Source organism: Talpa occidentalis, unplaced genomic scaffold, assembly GCF_014898055.3.
Source record: "Talpa occidentalis isolate TD23 unplaced genomic scaffold, MPIMG_talOcc4v2.1 talOcc4.5, whole genome shotgun sequence".
NCBI lineage: Eukaryota > Metazoa > Chordata > Mammalia > Eulipotyphla > Talpidae > Talpa > Talpa occidentalis.
This window is the reverse complement of record NW_023604861.1, coordinates 12,837,977-12,864,785: the sequence shown is the minus strand read 5'-3', so window position 1 is coordinate 12,864,785 and position 26,809 is coordinate 12,837,977. Positions and strand designations below refer to the sequence as shown.

The 26,809-nt window shown below is 34.3% G+C and overlaps 1 protein-coding gene across 4 annotated transcripts in view; it reads left to right on the top strand.

Moving 5' to 3' along the window:
* GPC5 (glypican 5) overlaps positions 1–26,809 on the top strand; it is a 1,063,734-nt gene that overhangs the window by 352,556 nt on the left and 684,369 nt on the right. For all 4 annotated transcript variants that reach the window (XM_054701627.1, XM_037528635.2, XM_054701628.1 and 1 more), the window contains exon 6: positions 11,992–12,112. In XM_054701627.1, the coding sequence (XP_054557602.1) occupies positions 11,992–12,112 (121 nt within the window). The remainder of the gene's footprint in view (positions 1–11,991; positions 12,113–26,809) is intronic.

The following is a 26,809-nucleotide window of genomic DNA, read 5'->3' as shown; positions in this document are numbered from 1 at the left end:
CCCTCACAGCTCAGTTCTGTAGGTGTGGAGGAAAACAGCTTATGTCTCAGACTCAGCCTGGGCTCATTCAACCAGCCACCATACTGTGTGATTTTTATACAGAAGAATTCTAATTCCTCATGAAATAAAATATGGAGAGGACAGTTAATTGTTTTTATAGCCTACATATTGAGCATCAGTGTTAGTATTCAGTGTTTAACTTCATGTTGTCTGCTCTGTTTCTCTCATTATTTTTGCCTTTTCTAACAAAAACTTGGATGAGACTCTATGACAGATGATCATCCAGAAGTTATTTGAAACTGGAACAGAAAAAATTGGACCAAATTAGCATTAAAATGAAATTATACCTTCATGAGATTTGTCACCACACTCAGAAGTGTTCAAGAATGACTCGTATAAAATTTATGGGGACCAGTTCTGGAAAAGATAAGCTATCACCTGAAAGTCTTTTTATTTGTCTATTTACTTTTTGTATTAGTCATATATTCCCTCAGGTAACAAATGTGTTGAGCACTAATATGCCAAACATTTTGCTAAGCCCTGGAACTAGAAGATGATTAAGACACATACTACTTGACCTCAGGAGTTCATAGTCTAGAAGAGAGCTAGAGGCATCAGACAGATGACTGTACATTGAACTGCTTAATTACAGGAATGATACATGTAGCCTGGAAAACAAACTGTAACCCAGCAATAGGGGTGCTCAGAATCAGTACATAGGAGAGTTACCCTAATGGCTGATTTATTGGCTTCATAGTAATTACATGCCACTGAGGGACTTAGAACTTCAGAAATGTGTTCTCTCCAAGTTCTAGAGTTAAGAAGTAAAAACTCTGTGTCAAAATGCGTCAAAATCGAATTGTCATCAAGGCCAAGCTCCCTGTGACCACTCCAAGGAGGAGGCCACTTCCTGCCTCGCCAGCTTCTGGCTTTCCTGAGCTTCTGCAGTATTGTTGCAACCCCAGCCTCATGGGCCTATTGCCTGCTTCTTTTCCTTCCACCTGTTTGTTTGCTTGAAAAGCCTATTTATTTGTTTGTTTATTTATTCATTTATTTATTTATTGTTCTGGTTGCACACATTTCTTTTATTGAAGTAGTGCTGCATTATAATATAATTTCAGTTATTCCTCCTTGAGAGTCAGCCTATATACATGCTGTATTAAGGCCACCATGGAAAGTTCTATTAATTAGCATACCATTGTACCTTTTTTCCTATTTACCCACCATTTCCCCCCTTCTTTTTTATAACCAGGGATTGGTTTGATCTAGAGAAAACAAACAGATGAACTAAATGAAACAAACTAAACTTTGGGACTGTAAGACCAATTAGTGCCTTCTACATAAAAGGGTGCATGTGATTGCATTTAGAACCCACAAAGATAATCCACCAGAGATAACCTATCTCAAAAGCTTTTAATTTAATCATACATACAGTAATCTTTTTTCCTTCTCTAAAACATAATTTAATTTGTTCCTTTAAAAATAAGCTTTATTGATATAACTTTGGATTATAGCATGATATAAGTTTCAGGTGTGCATTATTGAAAATCAGCTTGTGTATATACCACATTCAGTTCACCAGTCTTTTTAAAAACTAGGGATAGAACTTTCCAGGCAGGGACAATGGAGTATGTCAACCCTGAGGGACCTAGTAGAAATCATCTAAAGAACTGAAAGAGGGAAAATAGAGCAAGTATGGGGCAGATTGGCCAAATTTTCCTAGAAGTATGGAATATCTAGGTCATCTGGGCCAAATCATCTATTCTGTTTGGACTCTGGAGACCAACATAAATATTCTGCATTCTGGATATGCACATTTTTCATATACTGAGTCAGCCAAGTATGTTCCTAGGGTAATCACAGCTATTAGAAATGTAAAGGTCTCTAGGCACATATAGTTCTGACTGTGGAACTAAGTCCAGCTGTTTCGGCAAAATACAACTGGGTTTTCCAAGAAATAGCTGGAGAAGCAATTTTCTCATACATGCAAGTAGACAAAAATAAATTCTCTTACACAATTGCATTATTTTCTCAGGACAGTTTGATTGTAAGACTTTGGCTGTGTTGTAGTTAAGATGAGACAAGGACAGAAAGCTTAGTTATTTTCCACCCCTTCTTCCTTCCTCTTCATAATAACTATGATTTAAAACCTATTAATTTTTAGTTAGAGTCAACAACAAATTGGAATTTTTGACAGAACCTTAAGTTGGAATGGGAGACAAGATTGAAACTGGATATTAACGCTGATGTGTTATGGATATTAAAGCTGATGTGTTATGCACGAATTCTAATTGTTCTATAAATACTAATTATTTACTGAAGGGTTGTTTTCATTAAGAAAAGTCAGTACACATCTTTTCGAATTTCAAATCTCTTCTACAGACTCAGGAAATCTCTTTTTTGCAATTAAAAACCATTCCATTAAAGGTAGGATCAATAAATCTATTAGGAAATATTTAATGAACTTTCAATTAAAATTTATCTTATGTGGCTGCAGTCCCAACTTTCATCAATGTTACCTGTAATGATTTGCAGGGTTTGTCCTTGATGTATATGAACATGGAGACTATACATTTCTTCCAACTGGACCTCTGTTTTGTGATTCATCTCATTGCACTTTCATCCTGAAATTCTTTTACTATGGTTCTGCAATATATTAACCAGAAAACATATTTTCTATGAGAGGCGAAATAAAGTATTAATTAAATGCAAAAGTAGGGGCCTCCCTGCTGGTTCAAGGGGTTAAGACTCCGCACTGTGAAACTGTCCACAGCCTCTGCAGCACGAGTCCAATCCCTGGCTAGGATGCTGACCCACATGGCGCAGCAGACCTCTCCTGTCTTGCCCGCTGCTCCCCTCAGCAGTGTATTTCAGTAGATCTCCCTACTCTGTCTCTGGCCTGCACCTCTAGCCTGCACCCCAGCTCTTGTATGCATAAATAAATATATCTTTAAAAAAAAGTAAAAGTAAATTCAAGGAAATAGTAGCCATCTGTTCTTCTATGTTCTCTAAGGTTAACTTTATCACCAATTTAGATAGCCCGGGCTAGTTGAAATATCTACTCAGAACTATGATTTATCACATAAGCAGCTTTTAACAACAATTCATATCGGAAAAGTTCATGTGTAATTACATATTTGAAGGTTTTGAAATTGCTATTGAAGATTATTTTTGTTTTATTACTCATTTCCTATTACTAAAGGGCACGTTCATTCTGCTTGAGAGTTTAGAGAGACCAAAAAACAGCAGCTGACATATACAGATTCTATTTTCACTACCAATAAGATCTCTTTGAATTCTTGTGTTCTTTGGATTTCCCTCAAGAAAAAGGGCTAAAGTGCAGTAGCTTTAGGCTGAAGTGCAGTAGCTCTTTCTCTGGGTTTTCTTATATATTGATAATTGTCACTTCCTTCTTTTCCTTATTAAGTCATTTTGTCCTTGTTTTATAATGTCTATGCCTTTTATTTTAAGCTGTCTCAAAGGCTTTTCTGGAAATATACAGTGCATAAGTACAAAGTGATGAAATAAACATACCTTTCCATCTGTATTAAATGATGCTTGGGTTGGACTAGGTGACCTCTGAGGTCCTTTCCAGCTCTAAATTTATGTCATTGTCACCAAAGGCAGACAAAAATTCTACTAGGACGAGAGATGAATGCCAAGTACTATATTCCTGATATAGGTGTATTTCTTCTTGAAGGTAGAGTGCTAAATTCAGCCACCTGCTAAAAGCGATCAAAAATTTGATGGTGACAAAACAACAGAACTGATTACTCAGAGAATAATAATAAGGTCTCAGTTAAAACATCATTTCACTATTAAGCATTAACAAAAGATAAGAAACTGAAAACTGAAAGCCTAATTATTTCTTTTGAGGCATCTATATACATTTGAACAACGGAGCAGAGCTTAATGACTGTAGCTAATTCAATGAAATTAGTCACATTTGAATATTGTCACAGTCTTGCTCCCACATAAGCATTAAGTGTGATTAAAATTTATTCTGTGTGCTTATATGGGTCCCTAAAGCTTCAGCTGTCAACACCTTCATAATAAACTAGTCTTTCAAAGCTTTTAGGAAACTTTTGCATTCACAGCAGGTGGTTGGGCCACTGCATCAGAAAACAAATTTTTTTAACATGTATTTCCTGTTTGGATGAAGTTAGGACATAAAATACTATCAATAGGATTGGTTATCTTTGCTAGCAAGATGAAAGTTGATGGAAATATGGGAAATGCTAGATATGAATATTAAAGAATTCCAAAGCTGATTAAAATATTTCCCTTAAGGCCAATTGAATTAAGCTAGAAAAACCCAATACAAATTTAAAAGATATGTTTGTAAATACAAATTTCCCTGAGAAAAAAGTAAATATGACTTCAATGATCCAGGTTTACATAAAGTCTATAATTTATTGAATTTCAAGAGAAAGCTTCTTTTCATTCAGGCAATTTTAGAATTCTTTACAGTGTTCCATATACTAGGTTGAATAGTGTCTTCCCCCAAATCATGTCCACCTAGAACCTCAGTATGGCTTTGTTTGGAAAGGGTCTTTGCAAATGTAGTTAAGCTGAAAATTGAAATGAAGTCATCCTGGGTTAGGGTAGACCTAAATTCAAGGAAAGTGTCCTTAGGAGTAACAGAAAAGGAAACACAGACACAGATACATGGTGAAGGTGGTTACGTGAAAATGGAGGCAGAAATTGGAGTAATGCAGCTACCAGCAAAAAAAAAAAAAAAAAAAAAAAAAAAAGCCTCAACATTCAGAGGGAAATTCTTTCTTTACACCTTTATTTTAGCCATTTGGCCTCCTGAACTTGTACTCCTTTGTTGTGGTGGTCCTTAACTATCTAGTGTACTCTGAAATTCAAAGATTCTTTTGCTCTGGTTTTTCATGTTTTATATTGTTATGAAGTACCTGTGTGTTTCATTTAAATGCATTGTTGATAATCATAGGATTTACTTATCCTGCAACTCATTGTAAAGTATTTTTGAGTATAGTGGCAGTTTCATACTTGAAATGTGATAAGTATCATACATAAGATTTCATAAGATATAGCATCAGTAGAAATTAGTCTTGGTGTCAGTTACATTTGAAAAAAGTACAAAAGGTTGTGTAAGATTCTAGGAGCTTTTAGAATTTAATAATATCTCTAATAAAAGGTTGGTTAAGTGAAATTTATACCTTAAGTCATTTTGACTTGTCTTTTGAGCATAACGTAGTAGTTAATTTATTAGTGTTCAGAAAATACTTACCCCTACATAATGTTTTTTGTTTGTATATGTATCTCAACTAGTGAATTGAGACAGAAAATCAGTACAAAGTGGTGATAATCAGTCATCATACATCCATGAAAGATATCCTTTATTTAATAGGAAGAATTTAGTTTGGAAACGGAAGTTAGTTTAATATTTTTTAACTCATCTAGCAGTCCATGCAATAGATTAGAGTTGAAACTTACTGTTTTAAAGTTGACAGTTACTCTGAATTAAATGGGTGTAGTTATAAAGTAAGCTGGAGTTTTTTTTTATTATTTGTTTGAATTTTTAACTCAAACATTTAAAATTATAAAATCAGTTTTTGCTATAATTATTTACACTTTCTTAGAAGGATTGGAGAGGTAGTTAAGAAGTAGACTAAGGAATATACTGTCTTTCAGTGTGGAAAGTTCATTTTTAAAACATTTGGTTAGGTAGTTTATATTTGTTGAAGTGGCAGCTTCTTAAATACACTGATTTTGCATGTACAATTACTAGTTTTTCATGTGGGAATATCATTTTTCAATTTCATATTTTATAAAATATTATGAAGCAGCTTTCCTGTGATTCACCTGGCTAAACTGACAAGTGTAAATACTTTGGCCACCAAAGAGGTAGAATGATGATTGATAATAACCAATCTCTAAAGAGTTCTTTTTTTCTAATTCTTTCCAATCATGCATTTATTTAATTGTTGCTGTGATCTGCTAAAATTTCTTGTGATTGATATACATGCATGACATTACCTTAAAATAATGTTAATGAGCGTTAACATAATATCATAAAATATGCTATTCTCTGTAGGAAATGAGTTACATATAAGTAATGAGACCATAATAAGATCTCCATTAATTCTGTTTAACTTCATTACTTAAGTTACAACACAGTTCTCAAATTTAAGCATTATAATTATAAATAAATAAATGAATGAGATTAAGTCAAGAAATAGTTTGTGGCTTTATAATTGAAGTGAGATAGTGGAATCACAAAAGGTTTAATCATTTTGAATTGATTCTACAGATGTCTCCATTCTCCAAATCCCCTGTAAGCCTCTTTCCTACCATGAAAGGTTATTCCCATAAACCTGGCACATAAAATCAATCATATGTCTCCATTCTGTTCTGAGATTTCAGAGAATAAAATCTTCAGGGTAGAGTAAAAGTGCTATATAGAAGCCACATGTACACAAAGCAATAGTCAGCGATGCTAGCCAGTTTTACCCAAGTATTTCAGGAAAACTTAGAAAACCCAGATCTCTCTGATCTCTTTCACATTTGCTACCAGACCAGGAAGGGAGGTCCAGAAATGATTTGAAAGGTAAGTTTACTCTTGAAGAAGAGGCTTACCGATGATTATATACAACACACTTTCCAGAACACCTCTTACATATCTATCAGAGCCAAAGATACCCTAGTGTTTTGCTTCCTGTAAATTAAGAGACTCAAAACTCTGGAAATGGGATGGACTTTAATATATAATCACCTAACCAAGTCATATAAAAATAACAAAGTAAACATTAATAAAAGAAAAATGAAAATAGTAGTCATTACTAATACTACTATCACCAACACAAGCCCAGCTCTCAGTCTTTCATCTTTAACATACATGGAAATAATGGTCAAAGGAGACAGCCCTTAGCACGGCGTTTTCCTCATCCTGCATTCTATCCCAGTGAAATTATCAAAGCCTTATAAAACACACTGTGTTCACGAATTTGTAATGAAGTCCATGGTCAGATTCCAGATATTTTCTATCCCAATATTCTGTGAGTGCCCATCAAAATATTCGACTTTCGATGTGACTCTGTAACAGATTACATTGCATTCTAAGTAAAGTGAAATTAAAACAATAGGGGTTAGCATGAGTTTCAGTAAATAATGTTGGTAAAGTTAGAAGAAATGACTTTCTGGTGACATACTGTGTATAGATTTATTAGCATTACTTTTAACATTTCATATGTTCTAAACAAAGAGAACGGAATCTTGTTAATCATCATTTTAAAACATTTTTATGGAATGTAAATATATCAGTTCTTGCCTTTTTTCCACGTTAATGAAAAATGAGTCGTACATGGGGAGCGAGGATCCCTATTAAACTGCTGTCATCCATTACCAGAGTTGCTTAGAAGAAATAAGCACAGATGGTGGGTCTATTACTTCTCTAACAAAAAAATTTGCCTCTCTGTTTTTTTTTTTTTGTGTGTTTTGTTTCCTCTTTCTCATTGAAATGTGAGCAATTTTTCAAATCAAGAAGCCTCTGTAGGGGTTCTTGAAATGTTTTATCCATTACTTTACATTTGGGAGGAAAAAGAGTGATTAATGATTTATTAAAATTTCGTAATGAGAGAAACTTAAAAAGTTTTTGTTAGAAAAATTCTTATTTAATTTAGAGGCCGTATTTTGCATGCAAATTAACATCTGTAGGGAGGAGTTTTCTATATTAAACGAGGCTCCTAAATTACTCACTTAGTGATGACGAAGCTATTTAGCCCAGGTTAAAAATACCTAAGTGGATCTTCTATTTATATATGGTTCAATGCAAATTTGTCTGTGGCATATACATTAAGAAAAAAGAGCACAATCCTGTGTTTAGGTTGAAAACATGCATGTAGTAAAGTATCCAAATCTTTTTCCCCAAATCTTAACCATACAGTTCAATACTTTTAGGATTTTTTTTTTTTTAACCAAATGAATACTCCTATAAAACTAGCACTTATGATTTGGAGCATCATTGATTCATTCTTAAACTCTTTGGACATGGGATCATAGAGTACATTTCGTATAGAAAGACACTTATCTTCATTTGTCCATACGAGTGTTTATGAATATTTGGGTTAAGTTCAGTCTTGCTGTTTTTTGAAGTGTAGTTCCTGACCTTTCTTGCACTTGTGTTTTGGTAAACATTGTTGAGTGTATCTGAGGATCAGAGGGCGTGCTTAACTTTAGTACATGTGTCAAATAGAGGTTTATACAGTTTATACTTCCATCTACAATGGGAGAGGGTTCCAGTTGCTTCCCATTGTTGCCAAAACTTTTTTTCATCTAAACCATCCTGGTATGCATGTATCACTGTTGCATTATGGTTCACTTTACCCTTACAAAAGCAGAGAGAACTATTAAATTATATTTCTTTGGAGATATCTTAAATGTTCTACTTTGTAGTATGTTTCTTATCTAAATGATACATAAGAACAGCCATCCTGAAAAAGTTTAGTGATATGTTTGCTTGGAATGATATTCTTGATTAATTATAATATTGTGGCTTTTTTATCTAAATATTTAGTATTATTTCTTTTTTTTTGCTATTAACTGTAATGATTATGAACAAAAATGACAATTCTTCAGAATGCTATGAAACAACATTCCTGCAACCTAAAAGGTGATTTCATGGGCTTCGATTTGTGAATTCAGTTAATAATTTAACTGAAAATAAGACATGGGTCTCAGTTTTTGTTGTTTGCATGATGTCTGTGTTTCTAGAAAAGGGAAGACCAAATGGCAAGTGTGTAGTATGTTAGTTTCTTCTCATCCTGCCAGCAACTGTTATTTTACTCTTTACCTGATTATATACAACTGTTTATTGAGATTTTTGAAGAACATGATTCTAGACAGTGAGGTCTTTGCAAATGTTAGTCACAGCAAAATAAAAACAATATTTTACACCAAGGTAATTGCATCTCTAATGTGTATTAATTAGCTTCAGGAGTTTTCACTAATAATTATTGAGTGATTATATTTGGTGCTCACTCTCCCTGGCTTCATTCTCTGATTGCACACTTAACAGTGTTGCCTTGGGAAAGTTGTTTAATTCAGATTTCAGATACCCAGTCTATAGAGTGGGAATAATTACAGTACAATTAATATGTGATATATTGGTCTGGATCCTTCAAGAAACATATGCCAAGTGTGGATTAAACACAGCCTATTTTATTAAGGGAATGCCTATGAGAGAAAATGAGGAGGAATCAGGGTAAGGCACAAGAATCATTGGGGAGGAAAATGTGTCCAAGCGAGTGGATAAGGGAGCAGAGGAAGGCTGAGTGGTATATTCTAGCAGGATGTGCAGTCTCAGGAAGGATTATCAAGGGCTTCAGGGAAGCCTGAACCACAGTTGACTGACAGAAGAGTTCGGGTCCTCTAGAGATGGACCTGTTTTATTTTTTTATTATTTGTTTTTTAAAGATTTATTTATTTATGCATACAAGACCTGGGTTACAGGACAGAGATGCAGGGGGTGAGAGAATTCACCAGAGATAGAGTGGGGAACAGAACAGGCAGACTGACTGAAATACACTGCTGAGGGAAGCAGCGGGAGAGACAGGAGAGGTCTGCTCTGCCATGTGGGTCACCTCCCTGGCCAGGGATGGAACTCATGCTATAATGGCAGTGGATTGCTTCATAGTGCTGTGCTTAATCCCTTGCCCCACTAGGGAGGCCCTGGACCTGTCTTAGTGGTCCTGCTGTGCCCATCATTACTGGAACAGAAGAAATGTATCTCAGAGTTAAGCTGCAGGTGTCCATAGTCAATTAAATTTCTTGTACTTTGACAACTATGAGGCACATCCCCATGGCCATAACAAATGATTATCATGAAGATTAATTGGCAAACCCCTAGGAAAGTAATTAGAAAAATGCCTGAGTCATAGAAATACATTTATCTATTTATGTATTCATATTACTCATGATTATTCTTAATAATAAGCACATTAATAAAAGAGCCACATATGCAATCTGTTTGAAAGATTTAGAAGAAAAATATAACGGTGCCACAAAGGAGCTAACAGAAGCTTATTATTTATTGTTTACTTGAGTCTTCCCAACTTAAAAATATTTTTATACATTAATAGAATATGTATAATTGTTTCTGTCCTGTTATTCATTTTTAGTGTACGTTGCCAAGAACCTAATATACACTGGAATACCAAACTACAAACCCTTTTGTTTCTAAGAAAAGAAATGGATTCAAGGTTTTATAAAAAGTAAAAATTATATTGCTTCTTTAGTCAAAATACAAAGATTCATTAATATATTTAGTCATGTCCGCTGATATTATAAAGATAAAAGAATGCCAAATATTTATTAACATTTGAAGGACATGATTAGGAATTGTTTGATTCACTTTTTAAAATTGGCCATTGTGTGTGCATGATCTTGAGAAGAACTAGATATTTCTTGCAACTTATTTGTTTCATATATAATACAGTGCAGCCATCAGAGGATCCTATTATCCTCTCAAAGTTTGCTCTGCTGTAGAAAATGTACAGATGCATGTGGATGATTGTGCTGTTCTGCTCCAATCGAGGGAAGGAGAATTTCGTTGAAGTAATGTGAAAATGCCGAAAATCTCTGAGGTCTTTTTATTGTGATCCGTTAATGTAAACTAACAAATTAACCAGAGAGTCTTAAACATAGTAGATTGAACCTCAAGGATGGGGAGTCTATGTCTTGTCCCCCTTTTATCCTCTGTCGTCATGAATAGCATCCTGGCTATTTGAGTCCTTGGCCTTTTCTCCTGCTGGGACTCCATCCTTTGCCCTGGAGTTTGCATGAACTACACAACCTGAGACCTAACTATTCTTACCTCGGTAATTCAAGGGCGACCTCGGACTCTGATTTCCCCCTGAGCTTTTCTCCATGTAACTTTGTCGAAATGTACTTCTCCATATTCTCAATGTCTACCATCTGCATTATTCCCATCTCTCATTTGGCATAGACACCCATCTAGATACCCAGCATTCTGAACATCTTCATCGCTAGTGTTGCACTGCATTCCCTTGTCTTTATGCTGCATAGCACACTGTCAGGAAAAGAAGCATAATCATATTGCTGCATCCTAGCAAATATATTTAAAATAAAGTAAAATATATGAATGAATGCATGAATGAACAGATCAATTGATACATTATAGACCTAGTTAGACAATGAATGGTATGAAGACAAAAATTGAGTCTTACACCTTAAATCCCAGACACTTAGATTAGAACTTGAGTATAGGCGTAATACATCTTTGTCACTGATGAATTAAATTATTTGTGCGAATACTAAGTTTGCATCAGGTGATTGTTGTTTTGGGAAGCTAGTTACTTGGAAGGACTTTAACCACCTGTGAATTCACCTATGGCATATAACGTGATTTATTAGATCCTTGCTTAGGGGAACTGTGGTGGAAGCAGATTTTGCCTTCCCTACTTGCGAAAGATTTTGTCAGTTTTTGTTGTTTATGTCTGTGATTTTGACTTGTGCAGTTAACATATGTATATAGTGTGTTGTTTATCGATCTGTTTATCTATTGAAAAAGGGAGTTTTTATATTGTGATATGTTAAAAATATTTTGAAATGAAAATGAAATAAATTGTGTAAAACATGTAAAATGAAATAAATTGAAAATGAAATAAATTGACTCGGATAACATGGAGACAGATATATGTAAAATTCAGCAGAGATTGTTAACTAAGTGAAATGTATATTAATTCTTCCTAGTATGTTGGTAAGTAGGATTGCAAATACATTTTTGCAGTCCTTTGAGAGAAATATTAGAATAGTCTAATTTGCCTGTTAAGTATTTTATCAGAAAAACAGTGCACCTGTGTCAGGTTCTGTTTCAAGAAAAAATATATTGTTGTATAATCTTAAAGGAATGAATTTCTAAATTCATATCTGTTCCAATACTTGTGACAGGTAATGCTTTCACCAGGTTACTAAGCAGATCTCTTTCACTTTTCATTTTGTTAGCTATACTCAGCGGGTGGTTGGAAATGGAATCAAAGCCCAATCTGGAAATCCTGAGGTCAAAGTCAAAGGAACGGATCCTATGATAAATCAGATTATTGATAAACTGAAACATGTTATTCAGGTAAGTGCTGGTCCTCTTTTGGTATACTCAGTGCTAAATAAGAAGTGGTTACTTTCCATTACATATGATAATTTTGCTAATATTATTTCATAATCCCACCTAAAATTGACTGTTGGAAAAATTTACTTGTATCCTGGGTTTTAGAGAGACTTGGTCCAGTGATTTTTCATATACAGTCATTGTGAAGCAATGTTTTAATAGGGAGAAAATTTGTATTTGTAAAAAATTCATAACCTTTGGTTTTCACTAAATAGTTAGAACCGCCATTGAAGTTTTGGCCCCAACAAACTGGTTGTAGACATAGAAACTCCTGTGACCCTTAAAGAACACACATAGCTGAACTTGGAAGATGCCAAAGTCACTTTCCATTGCAAAGTCTGAGCTTTGCTGTCAAAGATTTTTGTGCATTTTCAATAAGAGTAAAGTCACAAATGAATAGTATGCATTGCTTTTATTTATATCCTCTATCACTTTTTTGCATGCTAGCTTATAATTTACTTAAGAATTGTTTATGAAATGCTTCTGTTTTATCTTTAATAATATTATTTAGTCTAGCGATTGAATTTGCATGAGCAGCTCACAATATTACGTGTAGTGGGAGCAAATGCCTTGGCCTGGGAAGTACCTCACAACACTATAAATATATGTAGAGCTAGATTATTTGCAAAGTATAAAATAGAATTTAACAGAAAATCAAAGGAACGTTAATATTAATTGGCTCCTCTTGTGGAGATACAGCAAAATTTAGTGGCCTCCAAAGTGGGGAAAGCATTCTGCAGCAGTATAGCAAGATGACCTAGGTGAGGGCAAAGAAAACCTCAGTGCTTATTTTATTTTATTTTTAAAAGATTTATTTTTATTTATGCATACAAGAACTAGGGTATAGGCCAGAGATGTGGAGGGTGAGAGGACTTACCAGAGACAAAGTGGGGAATAGAACAGGCAGACTGACTGAAATACACTGCTGAGGGGAGCAGCAGGAGAGTCAGGACAGGTCTGCTGTGCCATGTGGGTCAGCTCTCTGGCTGCAGATCGAACTCAGGCCTTCTTGGTGATAGTGCTGAGACTTAATCCCTACTCCAGCAGTAAGGCCCCTCAGTGTACATTTATTCTCATTCTGTTAATTTTTATTGTTGTTGTAGGAAGATGTATAAAATATCTGACGGTGTAATAGCATCTAAATATAGCTTGGAAATACAAAGATATAAGAATTGAGTGTTTTTATGAAATATATACATATTGAAACCATTGATAACCCTATTGTAGGTAATATGAATTGGACTGCAAAATAGAAGAGTACTCAGATACAGAAAAACATATTCACAAAGAAATAAGTCAATACCCCAGTGTAGGATTTACCAACTCTGGGAAGAGGGCCCACCAACATGCTGCTCATGCAGCATAACGTTCCGTTCTCCTTGTTTCATAGGTTTTAAAGTGTATCCTTTTCAAGTAACAGAAGGAGGTAATCTCACTTTTTTTTAGCTCCCATGTTAAATCGAGTCCCGTTCTTTCATCTTTACATGAGTGTACAGATCTCCAATTATTCATGCTAAAGTTTTAGTCCATGACTACAAGAGAATATCAAATAAAATGCTACCTTTGAGGTCTGTCTTTTTAAAGTCTACTGGGGTAACATGATTAAAATTTAGATTTTCATGGAAGATAGCAGAAAGTTGTATTTTGCACGGGTGTTACTAAAATATTCACCTTTAATGTCTTAGAACATATTCTTTCTTAAGCCTGCTCACTTAGAGATGAAGAGAAATTTTTGATTTTGCCAGACTTCTGACTGCTGGGAATTTGTGTGTGTTCACAGGGTGGCCATTGTACTATCAATACTAAGGGGAAGTTAAAAGAACCCGCCAGTGTCAAGTCTAAAAAGGATCTATAGTGAGAACCTTCTGTGAGACTTTATTAATTTAGGGGTAGTGTGGGGCAAGTGAGAAAATAGAAATAGAGATATATTTTAGAGTAATCTAATATATGGATTTAATGATTGCTTGTTTGATTAAATTAGTCTGGTTTTTATTGTGATGGATAATGTATATTTGATACTAAGAAAATGTTATCTCTTGTCATGGGTTTAAGTAAATCTTCCTCTTATCCTTTCAATTCCTGTGTTAAGTGTATGGAAATGTCAGCCATATTTATTAGCAAAAATTGGCTTCATATATTGTCCTGCAAGCACTTTTCTTCTTGGCCATATATTGAGCTGTACCTCATTTTCTACCCTGTAACTTCTGGCATGAGGTCATTAAACAAGTAGGTAGGAGTTTTACTTTGAAAAAGCATCTTTTAATGTAACAATTAATTTATAAAATATTCTACTGGTGCTTCTTGGGTTCCCACTATGGACTTGGTTCTGCACTGAGGTTATGGGGGTGAAAAAGCAAACAAAATGTGCCTTTTATGGTATTTGCTTTCCAAGAAAAAGTAACCAAAAAATGACTATAGCTGACAAATGTTATAAAGTAAACAAACAGAATGAAGTAAGGGAAGTTATTTTAGAAGAGTGTTTTCTTGGAGTTCACACAGAGGGGGATGTTTGGGTTGATACTGAATAGGAGAAGAAAGCAATCATAGGAAAACCCGAGAGAACCGTGTTTGGGGCAGAGGACCCCACATGCAACGGGCCTGTGGTAAGAATAAATGTAGCTGGAACAGAATGAGTGAACAGAATGGGTAAAAGTGAGAGATAGTCATAAACTCAATGAAGGGAATGTGGTACGCTTGCCTATAGAGAGTTTAGATTGTATTCTAGATGGAACAGAAAACCATTTAAAGACTATAGGCGAAGGATGATCCAATGTAATTAATGTTTCATAAGGATAATGTTAGCTTCAGTATGGAAAATGGACCCTGAAGAGCAAGAGTAGATGAAAGTAATAGAGCAGAAGAGCATAGTGCTTGAGACTAGATGTATCTTGATGAGATACATTCTAGATGTTAAAACCATTGATAATTTTAAGTATTTTGATAGTTATAACTAAATTTTTCTCTGGAAATATTATAGAAATAAAGACTAATTATAATAAAGAAAAAATCAAAATCAACAAGCAACTATAAACCAGAGACACACCATGATGGGAGTGGTGGCGGGGAGAGGAAGGATTAGGGTCAAAATAAGGGGGTTGGGAATTGTATGGGGAATATAACCAAAATGAAAATGCAAACGTTGTACAAAAATGAAAAATGATGTGAAAATTTCATAAAATAAGAAAAGAAAATTGTAGAAATAATATGCATGAAGCAAACAGTAGGTACCAAAGTAGTGGTCCTTTAGAAAGGGTAGTCTGAGCTGGGTGACACCTTGGGGTTTGGTATCCTCTGGGCATGCTCCAAAGAAGTATTTTAATTGGAAAATAGATTATAAAATGCTGCAAAACTTCCAGGAGAAAGCTCATTGCAAAAAACACTTCTAATTTTACATAATTATTTAAGGGAATCCCTATGTCATATCTTACCAAGAAAAATATTGCTGAGACAATGTGAAATAAATACATTATATGGATTATAATGGTTTATAGATTGGTCCTCAGAGAATACTGTGGGATGTTAAAAGTCCCCTGCCTGCCTTTGCAAGACCTTCTGAGATAGAAAAGGAAGCCTTGAGAAAATAGAAGTCATGTAAGGCTCTCCTCCACCTGTGATTCTAACATCTTCCTCTAAAACATTCACTGTACAAATGGTCAGAGTTATTTTCCAACAATTTTCTATATTCTACCTATGCTTGAGATGGACAGTACTTTAAAAATTACCTGTGATAAATATGGTATCATCAGTAACCAGCGAGGAACTTCTGAAGGGTGAAATTTTGCTAACGGGTTAACATGAACATTCTTAGGTGTTTGCAACAGATGAAACTGACCTTTGATAATAGATTGGAAACAACACTTGATTCTTCTTAGTACGAATGAGTGAGGAAATGTATGAACATTTTAATTCAGATTCTCTCTCCTAGCAAGCTTATTTGAAAATGTCTTATTGTTCTTATTGACTAAGTTTGTTTAGGGAAAATTTCTTCAGCAAAAGGTCACAGTTGTTCAGCAATCTTTAAGCATTAAATAACATCTATCATTTTTTTGAAGAAAATGATGTCCACAGTTAAAATCCTAAATGCTGAACACTGTTAGTTGTGAACGATAATGACCCATTGCTTAGAAATTACCTACTTTTATATGAAACATAAAAAGTAATATCAGAGCAATTTTCTATAAGCCTTTTATTGCAAGACCAATAAACTTTACAATGTTGTTAAAAGTAGTAGATTTAAGTAACATTTTATTTCTTCAAACCTAACAATTCCAAAACATATAAGAATATTATTAGTATCTATTAAATATTCATCTTTATGGTGATACTAAGGTTTCTTTAGTAAGATGTCTTCTTATATAAAATAAATTTGAATTTTAAATGTGAGAAAAGCAATAATCATAACCATTTGCTTAAAATCAAAGTATGTCGATATTTTATGATAGGTATTTCAATATTCACAAACTACAGGGTTGAAGCAGAGATGAAAAGCTCTCATATTTTATCTAGAACAGGGTGTGCAAAATTGTCCCTTTTCATTTTTCTCATTCTGTTCCTAGGATATCAGTCTGATAACTAATGACTCCAGAGCTATGATAGACTGAGATAAGGTTCTATTTTAAATGTCAATGAATGGTTATAAGGTCAGTGTTTATAAATACTGCATTTGAAAGAATTTAAAAAAGATATTTGTTTTCAAAAATTTCTGAATAGTGAAGACTGGCCAGTGTATTTTCATTAAGCCACTTAACTATGAAACATATTTCAGGAAATTTTCCTATTGCTAGTAGCTTTTAGCAGCAATGCAGAACCAGTCAATCATTATTGATTTGTCCGTGGCTAATTGTGAATTCTGTGACCATGGGGAGTCTGCTGATTGTGTGAACTTCCTTCTCCTTGCTCAAAAAATTCCCCATGGTACCCTGATTCCTTCCCCCTCATCTCCTCTACACTCTAATGTCACGTTCTCAGGTTTACAGAATTAACATTCCAGAGAGGCAGGCACGTCTTGATTTTGTGTGAGTAATGCAGTTGTGATCTAAACACACTTCATTGTCTTTTAGCTCAGAAGAAGATATTCAAAATGCACTCAATAACTTTGAATGGCCTTCTAATTCTGCAATTAGTTTGTCTGAGTAAATTCAATGGAAGGATGCTTTCAGGAATGTGTGGTATGAGGCACTGACTCCACTATTGGCCATTTCATTTAAAAAATCAATTGTCAGCATAAACCCAACCCTTTTAATTAGCGTACAATCAACTGGAAATGAAAGTTTTAAAATTCTTTTTGAAAGTAATGGGATTTGGGTTGACCATTTGTAATTTATTATTTTATTTCAAGATTATGTGTAATTTTATGTTGTATATGCATTATTTAAAGAGTATTTAATCATTTTATGCTGCATAAAGCATATATTCACTCTGAAGTTAATGATCTTACATGTTTTCACTACCTATTAAGATAAAGGGATTAGGTAGATTGGGTAAGGTGGTACAACAGTGAAGAGAAGCATAGATTTGGTGAATTTAATGCTATATACACATGTGTTGATTTTAAAGATTTATTTATATATGCATACAAGAACTGGGGTACAGGCCCGAGGTGTGGGGAATAAGAGGATTCACCAGAGACAGAGTAGGAGGCAGAACAGGCAGATTGACTGAAATACACTGCTGAGGGAGCAGCGGGCATGACAGGAGAGGTCTTCTGTGCCATGTGGGTCACCACCTTGGTCAGTGATCGAACTCCTACTGCAGTGGCTGCTTATAGTTTCATAGTTCTGTGTCATAACCCTTGCATCATCAAGGAGGCCCCCACATGTGTTGATTTTAATGATGCACTCCTAAAACTTATAATACAATGTACTTAAATTAAAAATGTTTTCAACCTTCTATCTACCAGGTTTTCTGTTTGTAAAGATAGTTGAAAGAACATTGAGCTTTGCTCTCTGTCTCCTGATAGGTTCTGTGTACAGAGTTAGGAAACCTGATGTATGAAGTGCTTGGCTATAGGATTGATGTCTCTTACACACAAGCTTTTGGGTACTATTCAGTTTTACTAGGTATATTTATTACTCTGATTAATGCAAACATAATTTTAAAAGCTAAAAACAAACTTTTCATTATGATTATATGGACCTGCATCATCATCACCCATGTCCCAAGCTTATTTGCTATCTGGTTCCCTTTTCTGCACACACCAGATACCTACTTTTCCATACCCACACATCATTTTCTCAGTTCTCTTTATCCCAGTCTTTCTTACTTCTAAGTATTCCATAATCTTTATATTTTTTTAAAGCAAACTATTATTTTTATTTGGAAAAAAACGAACTCTCTTTTCCTATGTAATACATAGTCATCTATTGTATTTCTGTTTGTCCTTACAAAGAATATAGGTCCCTTTATGTTATCCTTGGAACTCTAACTGATCTATGAAGACTTGAGAGAAAAATAAATCTGTAGAGAAAAAAAATCAAGGAATTTAAACAAAAAAGTAGGGTATTGGGTAATATACACAGTTGACTCTCTGTACACATATCTCTATCAAAATATCTTGGCTAGTATTCCTAGTTATTGCAACTGACCCTAATTTTTGTCTTCCTAGTCTGTCTCAATTTAGTGTTTTAAGCATTATTTCACAAACATGGCTAGTTTTTTGGTTTAAACTTAGCTGAATTTTATTTTTTTATATTTTAAACTAACAGACTCATTATGAAAAGAAGAGAGTGGCACCTGTATAGACACAGGTGGGCAGGAAAGCTGCATTGGCTGCATTTTTTTTGCCCTGATTAAATGCTCCAGAGAAACCCTTCCTCTCAAGTTTTCTGGATGCTAATTCCAGTTCATGGATCTGCCACCATCACTGATTTCTGACTACCTCCCTCATTGAATTCTGAGTTCCCAGGGTCACACTAGTCCATTAGTATCTCCATCTCTCCTCATCTTGTTATTCAGAAATTTCTGGAGTTTGTGCAGTTCTCTCCTGGCAGCTGTCACAACGTGGTTTCATATACCCCAGAATTTGGTGTGCAAAAAACAAATTCACCTAATGATCTTTTTTCACCATGCATAGCTTTTGACTGACTCATGCATATTCTCAGCTTTCTGCAGGTATATTAAGAGTCCATAATGCTGTGCAGACTCAATAAATGTACTCTGTAATCACTTGAATGTCATTTTATGAATGTGATTTGAAGACATAATTCGTCAGAGCAGAGCAGTTTCTGGATCTATTTCTTGCAGTTCAGCAGTACTTAACCAGATGGCCCCCTATAGTTTTGAAGCAGTTAATGCACCTTGAAAGTAGGTTGACTTATGAGAGGAATATGTTCACGGGGGAACAATGGGAAAGTTTCTTAGGCACAGGATATTGCAGAAGTGAAATAAATGCTATATAAAGATTCATTAAAAAGCAAACTAAGTAAAAGTTCTATGATAAAATTAAAATATGAATTACAATAACTTTAAGAAATGTGATAAGTCTTATGAATATAATAAGTTCTGCGTTTATTATGTGTTTCACACTGATGTGATAGAAACTTAATCGCTTTCATTAGAAATAAAACAAATCATGAGTTTTATAGTAATGAGTTTGAATAGGCATTCATATACCTTTTTACAAGATAGGTCAATTACTATTTCTGAAAGTGACCATTTTGAAATTTTATATCTGGTAATATATTATCAAACTAGGCCTGAAACTCATTAAACAGATGGTAAAATCTAATTTAACTTCCTTTAATGTTTCTTCTCTTTTTATCTTATAAAAGCAAATGAACTTGTCAGCTTTTAATTATAAAAGCCTAATTTTAATTTATTAGTTTATACACATATATATTTAAAAAAACACAAAAGATGGTAGTTGCTAAATTTATACCATCCTGGTTACTTTCTGTCACACATACTCACTTTTAATTTAATGATTAGAAAATCCTTTCAATATTTTTTATAGAAGAATCATATTTTTGGAAGAGAAGTTTGAGTTTCTAGAAAATAAATTCTTGTAAGACACTTTATCGATATTAAAAATAAAGACCGAATTCTGTTTTTAAAGACTTATTTATTTATACATACAAGAACTGGGGTACAGGCCAGAGGTGCGGGGGGTAAGAAGATTCACCAGAGTGGAAAACAGAACAGGCAGATTGACTGAAAATACACAGCTGAGGGGAGCAGCGGGCAAGACAGGGGAGGTCTGCTGTGCCATGTAGGTAACTCCCTGGCCCCTGCCCAGCAGGGGATTGAACTCATGTTACAGAAGCTGCTGACAGCTTCACAGTGCTGTGCTTAACCCCTTGCGCCACCAGGGAGTCCCTGAAGACCTAATTCTTAAGACCTTTCAAGATACTTGATTTGCATACATTAAAATGTATGAAAAGTTTAAATTGCATGATACCCCCTTTTAAAAAATGTGAAACATACCTTAAATACATAAGGCAAGTTAATAATACATTTAAATTGTGATTTACATCACTGTTCTATGTTTTTTCATTGTTGGAAATTGAGTAGCACTATTATTATATGTCATCCAGGAGCACAAGAGCTTTATTAGAAAACTCAGTCTATTTCAGAAAAATACTCATAACTAGTGAATTTTTTATGTTTTATGCTAATTCATTTATGCATCATGTTTTATCCATTTTTGACAAGGCCTCTTTATCTTGATAGTTTAAAATATATTGCAGTTCAACCTATAAATGCAGTTCTTGTAATTGTAACAAAAATCTTCAAAGTATTATTCGTTTCAAACAAATTTTTATGGACATGCCATCAGTACTGCATTTTAACCACAATTGCCACTATTTTATGAAGCATAGCCCTATTTACTCATTGTGTCTAAAGAATACATGGAAAGATAAGAATGAACATATTAAAAGTTCAGTATGTATTTCATGAATAAATTTATAGTTCTTTTGATGACTATATGTAAAATTGTCATGGAACAAGAAAGTGAATTTCTCTAATTACATAGTATTAACAGTGACTATTTAAAATCATTCTAATTATAAATGTTTTAAAACTTGGATTATAATTTTAAAATTTCTTTGCTGCTTACTCACACATCACATCCCTGAATAAACTTATATACCTAAATTCTGACTTAAATACCCAGTAGGTCCCAGGTATAGTAATAAATATCACGAGCATAAAAATGATTAAATGAGTGTATTGACTATATGACTGTAATCTAGAAGCACTACCTATTGCAGGTATGAACTAATTTGTTTTTGAGTACATGGGCAAAAATTGTTGACAATATTTTTACTTTATTCAACAGGTATTTTGGAGTTCTGTTATGGATCAGGAGAGTTCCTATGTAGTGGGGATATAAAATTGAATATGACTATGCCTTCTCATAGTAAAACATTCCCATAATAAAAGGTGTAGGAATTTACTGTGTAGATTTTATAGTAAGATTACTGAAATTTAATCACAGTTCCAGGAACCAAGAAGTCATTTGAAATTAAATGTAGCATGAATTACCTGAGGATATTAATGAAATACTTTGGTACCATGTACTTCAATTAAAATGTAGTTATAACTTATTTAAAAAAAAATACTATGTTTGCCACACAGGAGATGCCATGACTGAATAACAAAAATGTTGAAGAATGATACCTTTATACCAGTTGTGTTAGAGCCACAATTTTGTGTCTAAAATCTTGCAACACTTAGTGCAAATTGTCAATGTACACTTCTTTTTCATGCTGCAACTGAGCTGACCCGGGTGGGGCTTAGCAGGGATTTTCATGAACAGCAAGTCTATTGCACATGTTGGCCTCCCAGCTCAGTTCACAGAAACTGAAGCATTTCTGGTTATGACAAAAGTCATAAAGTGGGCCTCCCTGGTGGCTCTGGGTTGAGTGCCGCGCTGTGAGGCTGTCTGCAGCCTCTGCAGTGTGGGTTTGATTCCGGCCAGGAAGAAACGCACATGGCAAGGCAGACCTCTCCTGCCGTGCCCGCTGCTCCTCTCAGCAGTGTCTTTGGTCTGTCTGCCTGTTCTGCGCCCCACCCCCCACCCTGTCTCTGGTGAATCCTCTCACCCTCCCACACCTCTGACCTATACCCCAATTCTTGGATAAATAAAATAAATCTTTAAAAAAAAAAGGCATAAAGTAATGCAAATTTGCTTGTGCTGTAAACAAAACCAGGCTTCTGCTTGCTGTATTAGAGCCTGTAATGTACCCCTTAGGCCAAAGCAAAGTCACACAACAAAGACTAAAAAGTCAAGCTGTGGGGAAATATTTCCCTCCTTCAGAGATGGACATATGGGGGAGGTGGCAAACTATTGCTCCCAAATGATTTATTGTACCAAAATCTTCTTGAAGATTTTAAAATATTAAAGTCATTAGCATTGCCTTCATTTTTTAAAATGAAACTTTGCTTAGACACCGTGTAATACAGAGATCCTGCTTGAGCTCTTCCTCCACATTCATAAGATTGTTATGTATTTTCCACTTTTATTACATCTTATAAGCCTTTGTGTACAAAATCTGAAAACTGTATACTTTGTTAGAGAGGGTGTATCAAGTTAAACCATCATGTAAGAAATGTTTCTCAATATTTTTAATGTTTTATACTAACATTAATATTCTGATAGAAAAATAGTGGAATGATAGAATTTATTTCTGAGTGACATGTCAATTTATTTTTAATGAGCTACAGAAAGTAGAATGTACTCCTCACAGAGAAAATGCAAAAGAAATACTGGTCTGAGTGACAAGTGAGATTGGAATATTGTGTTAAATATTTGGATTCTATTTTCCTTAGGATTGGTTTATGAAACATAATTAGTAAGATTATCAGTAGAAAAAAGCATGTTCTGCTTTAATTAAATAACTTAAATAATCATTTCTTGATGTTTTAGTATGCTGGATTTCTTCATTAATGTAGATAAGGATTCTCTGTAAGTACAGTTATTATCAGTGGTGCTACAAACTTTGGAATTCTTCATTAACATCTATTAACAATATTCTATTCTGATAGAGATGCATTATGTTTATCTGCATTCAACAAGACAGAAATATAGAATAATTAAAACATTTTTAATCTGTTTGCCCTTGGCAATTATCAGTGCTATAATTTTTTTTTTTTGTCTTTAGAAAAACAGATGCTTTTAGAATGGGCTAGTTCTAATTTCAGTCTAGGAAGTATTTCATATGTAGTGACTGAGATTATGTTTATAAGATACCAGTGTTTCTGAACATAATTTATCAATTTAAAAAAAAACATTGTTTAAAATGAACAATGTAAAATATATATGTAAATCAATTAAAAATCATTTATCAATTTATATTTCTTATAGTCTGTGCTTAGAAATTGTTTAACCAAACAGGCTATTAAAACTGATGGAACAGAGAAACTATAATAATACAGACACTCTGTGATGTCACTTTTCCTTCAGACCTATTATATCATTGGGTTAGAGAGATGGTAATGCAGCCCTGGAAAATCTGTTTCTTTGTTAATGATGACTTCTCTTACTTTAAGAAGATTCTTCAGTGAGCGAGAATACAGAAGAGTAGAGGAGATATTCTTGAGATATCTAAAGCACAGTGCCCCCAGCAAACATAGTAAAAAGATCCATTTAAGTGGAGCAAACTCAGTGCAACTGATTTTGTATGTGTGTATCCACACACACATTGATGTAGTCTCAATCTGCTCTTAGTGACTGAACTGCTAGAATGAATAATCATTCTACTGTGTTTAAGAAACATGTTAACATGATAAATAGACTGTCTTAGCAAGAAGAACAAAAAGCATGGTTGTTCTTAATACTTCACATTGTGTGTTAGTCACCTGCTAAACTGGTCTCTTAAACATCTGTTCCACTCAGAAACAATAGTTGATGTTGTTTGTGAATGACTTTTATAAACCTTTACTCTATGTAATTGAATTTTATGAGAGTCCTCAAGGGATCAAGCAGAAGGAGATGCATAGAATATCTCTCCATGACTCCATAGAGTAAAGAAAGAAATGTATTTGGTTCAGGTTAATAGTATGTCCCTTTATTAAACAAGTGGCCTTGAATTATGTTTTAAGTGTAAGCGGCCAGAGTGAAGAATTCTAAAAGTTTGTGTTGGCAGCCATTAATTTGACAGCTTTAACAACACATGTTTCTAGCTTTCAGGAGAGCCTTGCAATGGTACAAATGCAGGACAGGAGCTGTTTATTTAATTGTGCTCCAGGCTTTAAAAATGAAGCCAGAGCAAGAGTTCCAGAAATTGTCAGTGTCAGGAAGTTTCCTACAAGCAGGCACCCATGGGACTCCAGAAATTTCTCCTCAGACCCCAAACTCCTGAACTTTTAGGATACTTCACCCTGTTCTCCTTCTCAAATATAATTCATGGTCACAAAATAAAAAAAAAATCAATTAGAAAGACAGTAAACATAAGATAGATTAAAGGACTTTTAAGTCACAGCATTTAGGATCTGAGATACAGAGAGGAAAGCTATGAAGGAGAATAATGAACCAGAACAGGACTATAGAGAAACATAATACTAGCTCAATTGTTAAATTTTTGCTTCAAAAATTTTAGTATTTCAAACATTGTCTTTTCGACTTCAATTTTACAAAATGCAAGTCATTTTGAAATTTTTCTTTTCAATCCTTTTCCTTGAGAAGTCTATGGGAGAGTTTCTTTACTCTTTGTCACTGCCACCCTCCCAGTTCCATTCAGAAGAGGCCAGAAGTATGTTGACTTGAACAGACTTCATATTTCGGGCAGTCTCTGTTTAGATATCCAGCCTCGATTCTCATCTGGACTTTTTGGTCACTCAATTTTATGTTTCATTATTAATGAATTAATGGTGATAGAATGAATAAATTTGAAATTTCCTTTGTAAATGATGTTTTATTAATTATTCTAAAACATTCATAAAACTTAAGAATTTCAAGTCAGATGGTCACAGAAGTAGGAAAGTATGCATATTTATGGATATGTGTTTTAAAGGACAGAAATGTACCATTTGTTTTTAGAATGAATGTAGCTTGCTTCCTTCTAGAGAGTTTTAGTTCGATAGTCTGGCATATCATAGAGAATCTTATCAACCACAATCATAATTTTCTTATTTTGAGGATTTCAAAGTGAAAATTGGCATTGATCCACCCATGCATTCTTTTCCCTTTATTGGATGAATGCACAGAGATTGCTTTAACTATATCTTAATTTTCAACATAAACTTTTCAGCAGATCTTTCGTGTTTCATCAGTGTAAGCAGATGTGATTTTTATTCTTTTTCCTTTTCATTGAACAGTTACCTCATTTGAAGTTTTTCACTTGATTTAATTTAACTTTTTTTGGGTGGTAGATACATCTGTTGCTATTTCTGTCTAGTTGTCATTTCAATGGGTTGCCTAGAAGCTGTGACCACTATAGTGGTGCATTTTCCTGCTGTTCCTTTATTCTTTGTCTCATGTACATCTGTTTTCAAGAAATGGAACTGGTATAGAGTCATAGATTTTCTTTTTGCCTCTCCAAAATTTTCTTCCATAATTATTTTTATTTATGCATTTGGTAACATTTTTATGATTAATTTGAAATATAAAACATCAAAGCTCCTTGACAAGTTTCTCAGTTTCCCAAATGCACATAAACAGAGATTATTTAATAGTTGTTACAAAATGACCTTTGGAGCAATAAATTTTGCTATAGAAGTCTAATCCCCAAATGTAATTTCAAAATGATAAACTAGCCTTTGATGGTCTGTAATTAATGTGTATTTATAATTTTTGCCATCATGCAAACTTGAGAAGACTATTTAGTATTGTTTACGTATTTTTGAGGGCTGAGTCCAAAAGGAAAAGGTAGCTCTCCTTGTACAAAAGTTGCTAAGAATTTCAAGCCTATCACATTAGCACAAGCACAGGTCCTTGCAAGCAGGTCGCATGCCCATTACACCAACCCTGTGATTGTTTTAAAGTTTACTGTTTGGTTTGCAAGCTGATCTTTGAATTGAAAAACAACAACAACAACAACATTAATAACTTGTTACAAGAATGGTTTTGAAGATATAAAATATTGGATCCGTAAGTATATCAGAGATACAAAGAAGACCTTCACATATCCAAACTCAAATTTAAAGATTCTTAATGAACTCTCTGAATGAATTTGCCACTAAGACTTAATAGTTCATGTATATTTCCACTTTTGAAAAACTCTTTATATCACTTTAATTAATCTAAAGTCTAAGTTCTTTTTTTAAAGATTTATTTATGTATACATAGAAGAACTGGGGTATAGGCCAGAGGTGTGGGGGGTGAGAGGATTCACCAGAAACAGATTGGGGAGCAGAACAGACAGATCTACTGAAATGCACTGCTGAGGGGGGCAGCCGGTGAGTCAGGAGAGGTCTGCTGTGCCATATGGGTAGCTCCCTAGCCTGGGATTGAACTTATGCTACAGTGGCTGTGAATAGCTTCATAGGTTGCGTCTTAACCCCTTGCGTCACCAGGGAGCGAACTCATGCTACAGTGGCTGTGAATAGCTTCATAGGTTGCATCTTAACCCCTTGTACCACCAGGGAGACCCTAAAATCTAACTTCTATAAATTCTAATGACTGTTCCAAGGTCTGTTCCCATGAGTAACTCAGAGATAACTGAATTTTCTATTCCATTAGATACCCTTTTATCATTTTTTTAAAGATTTATTTATTTA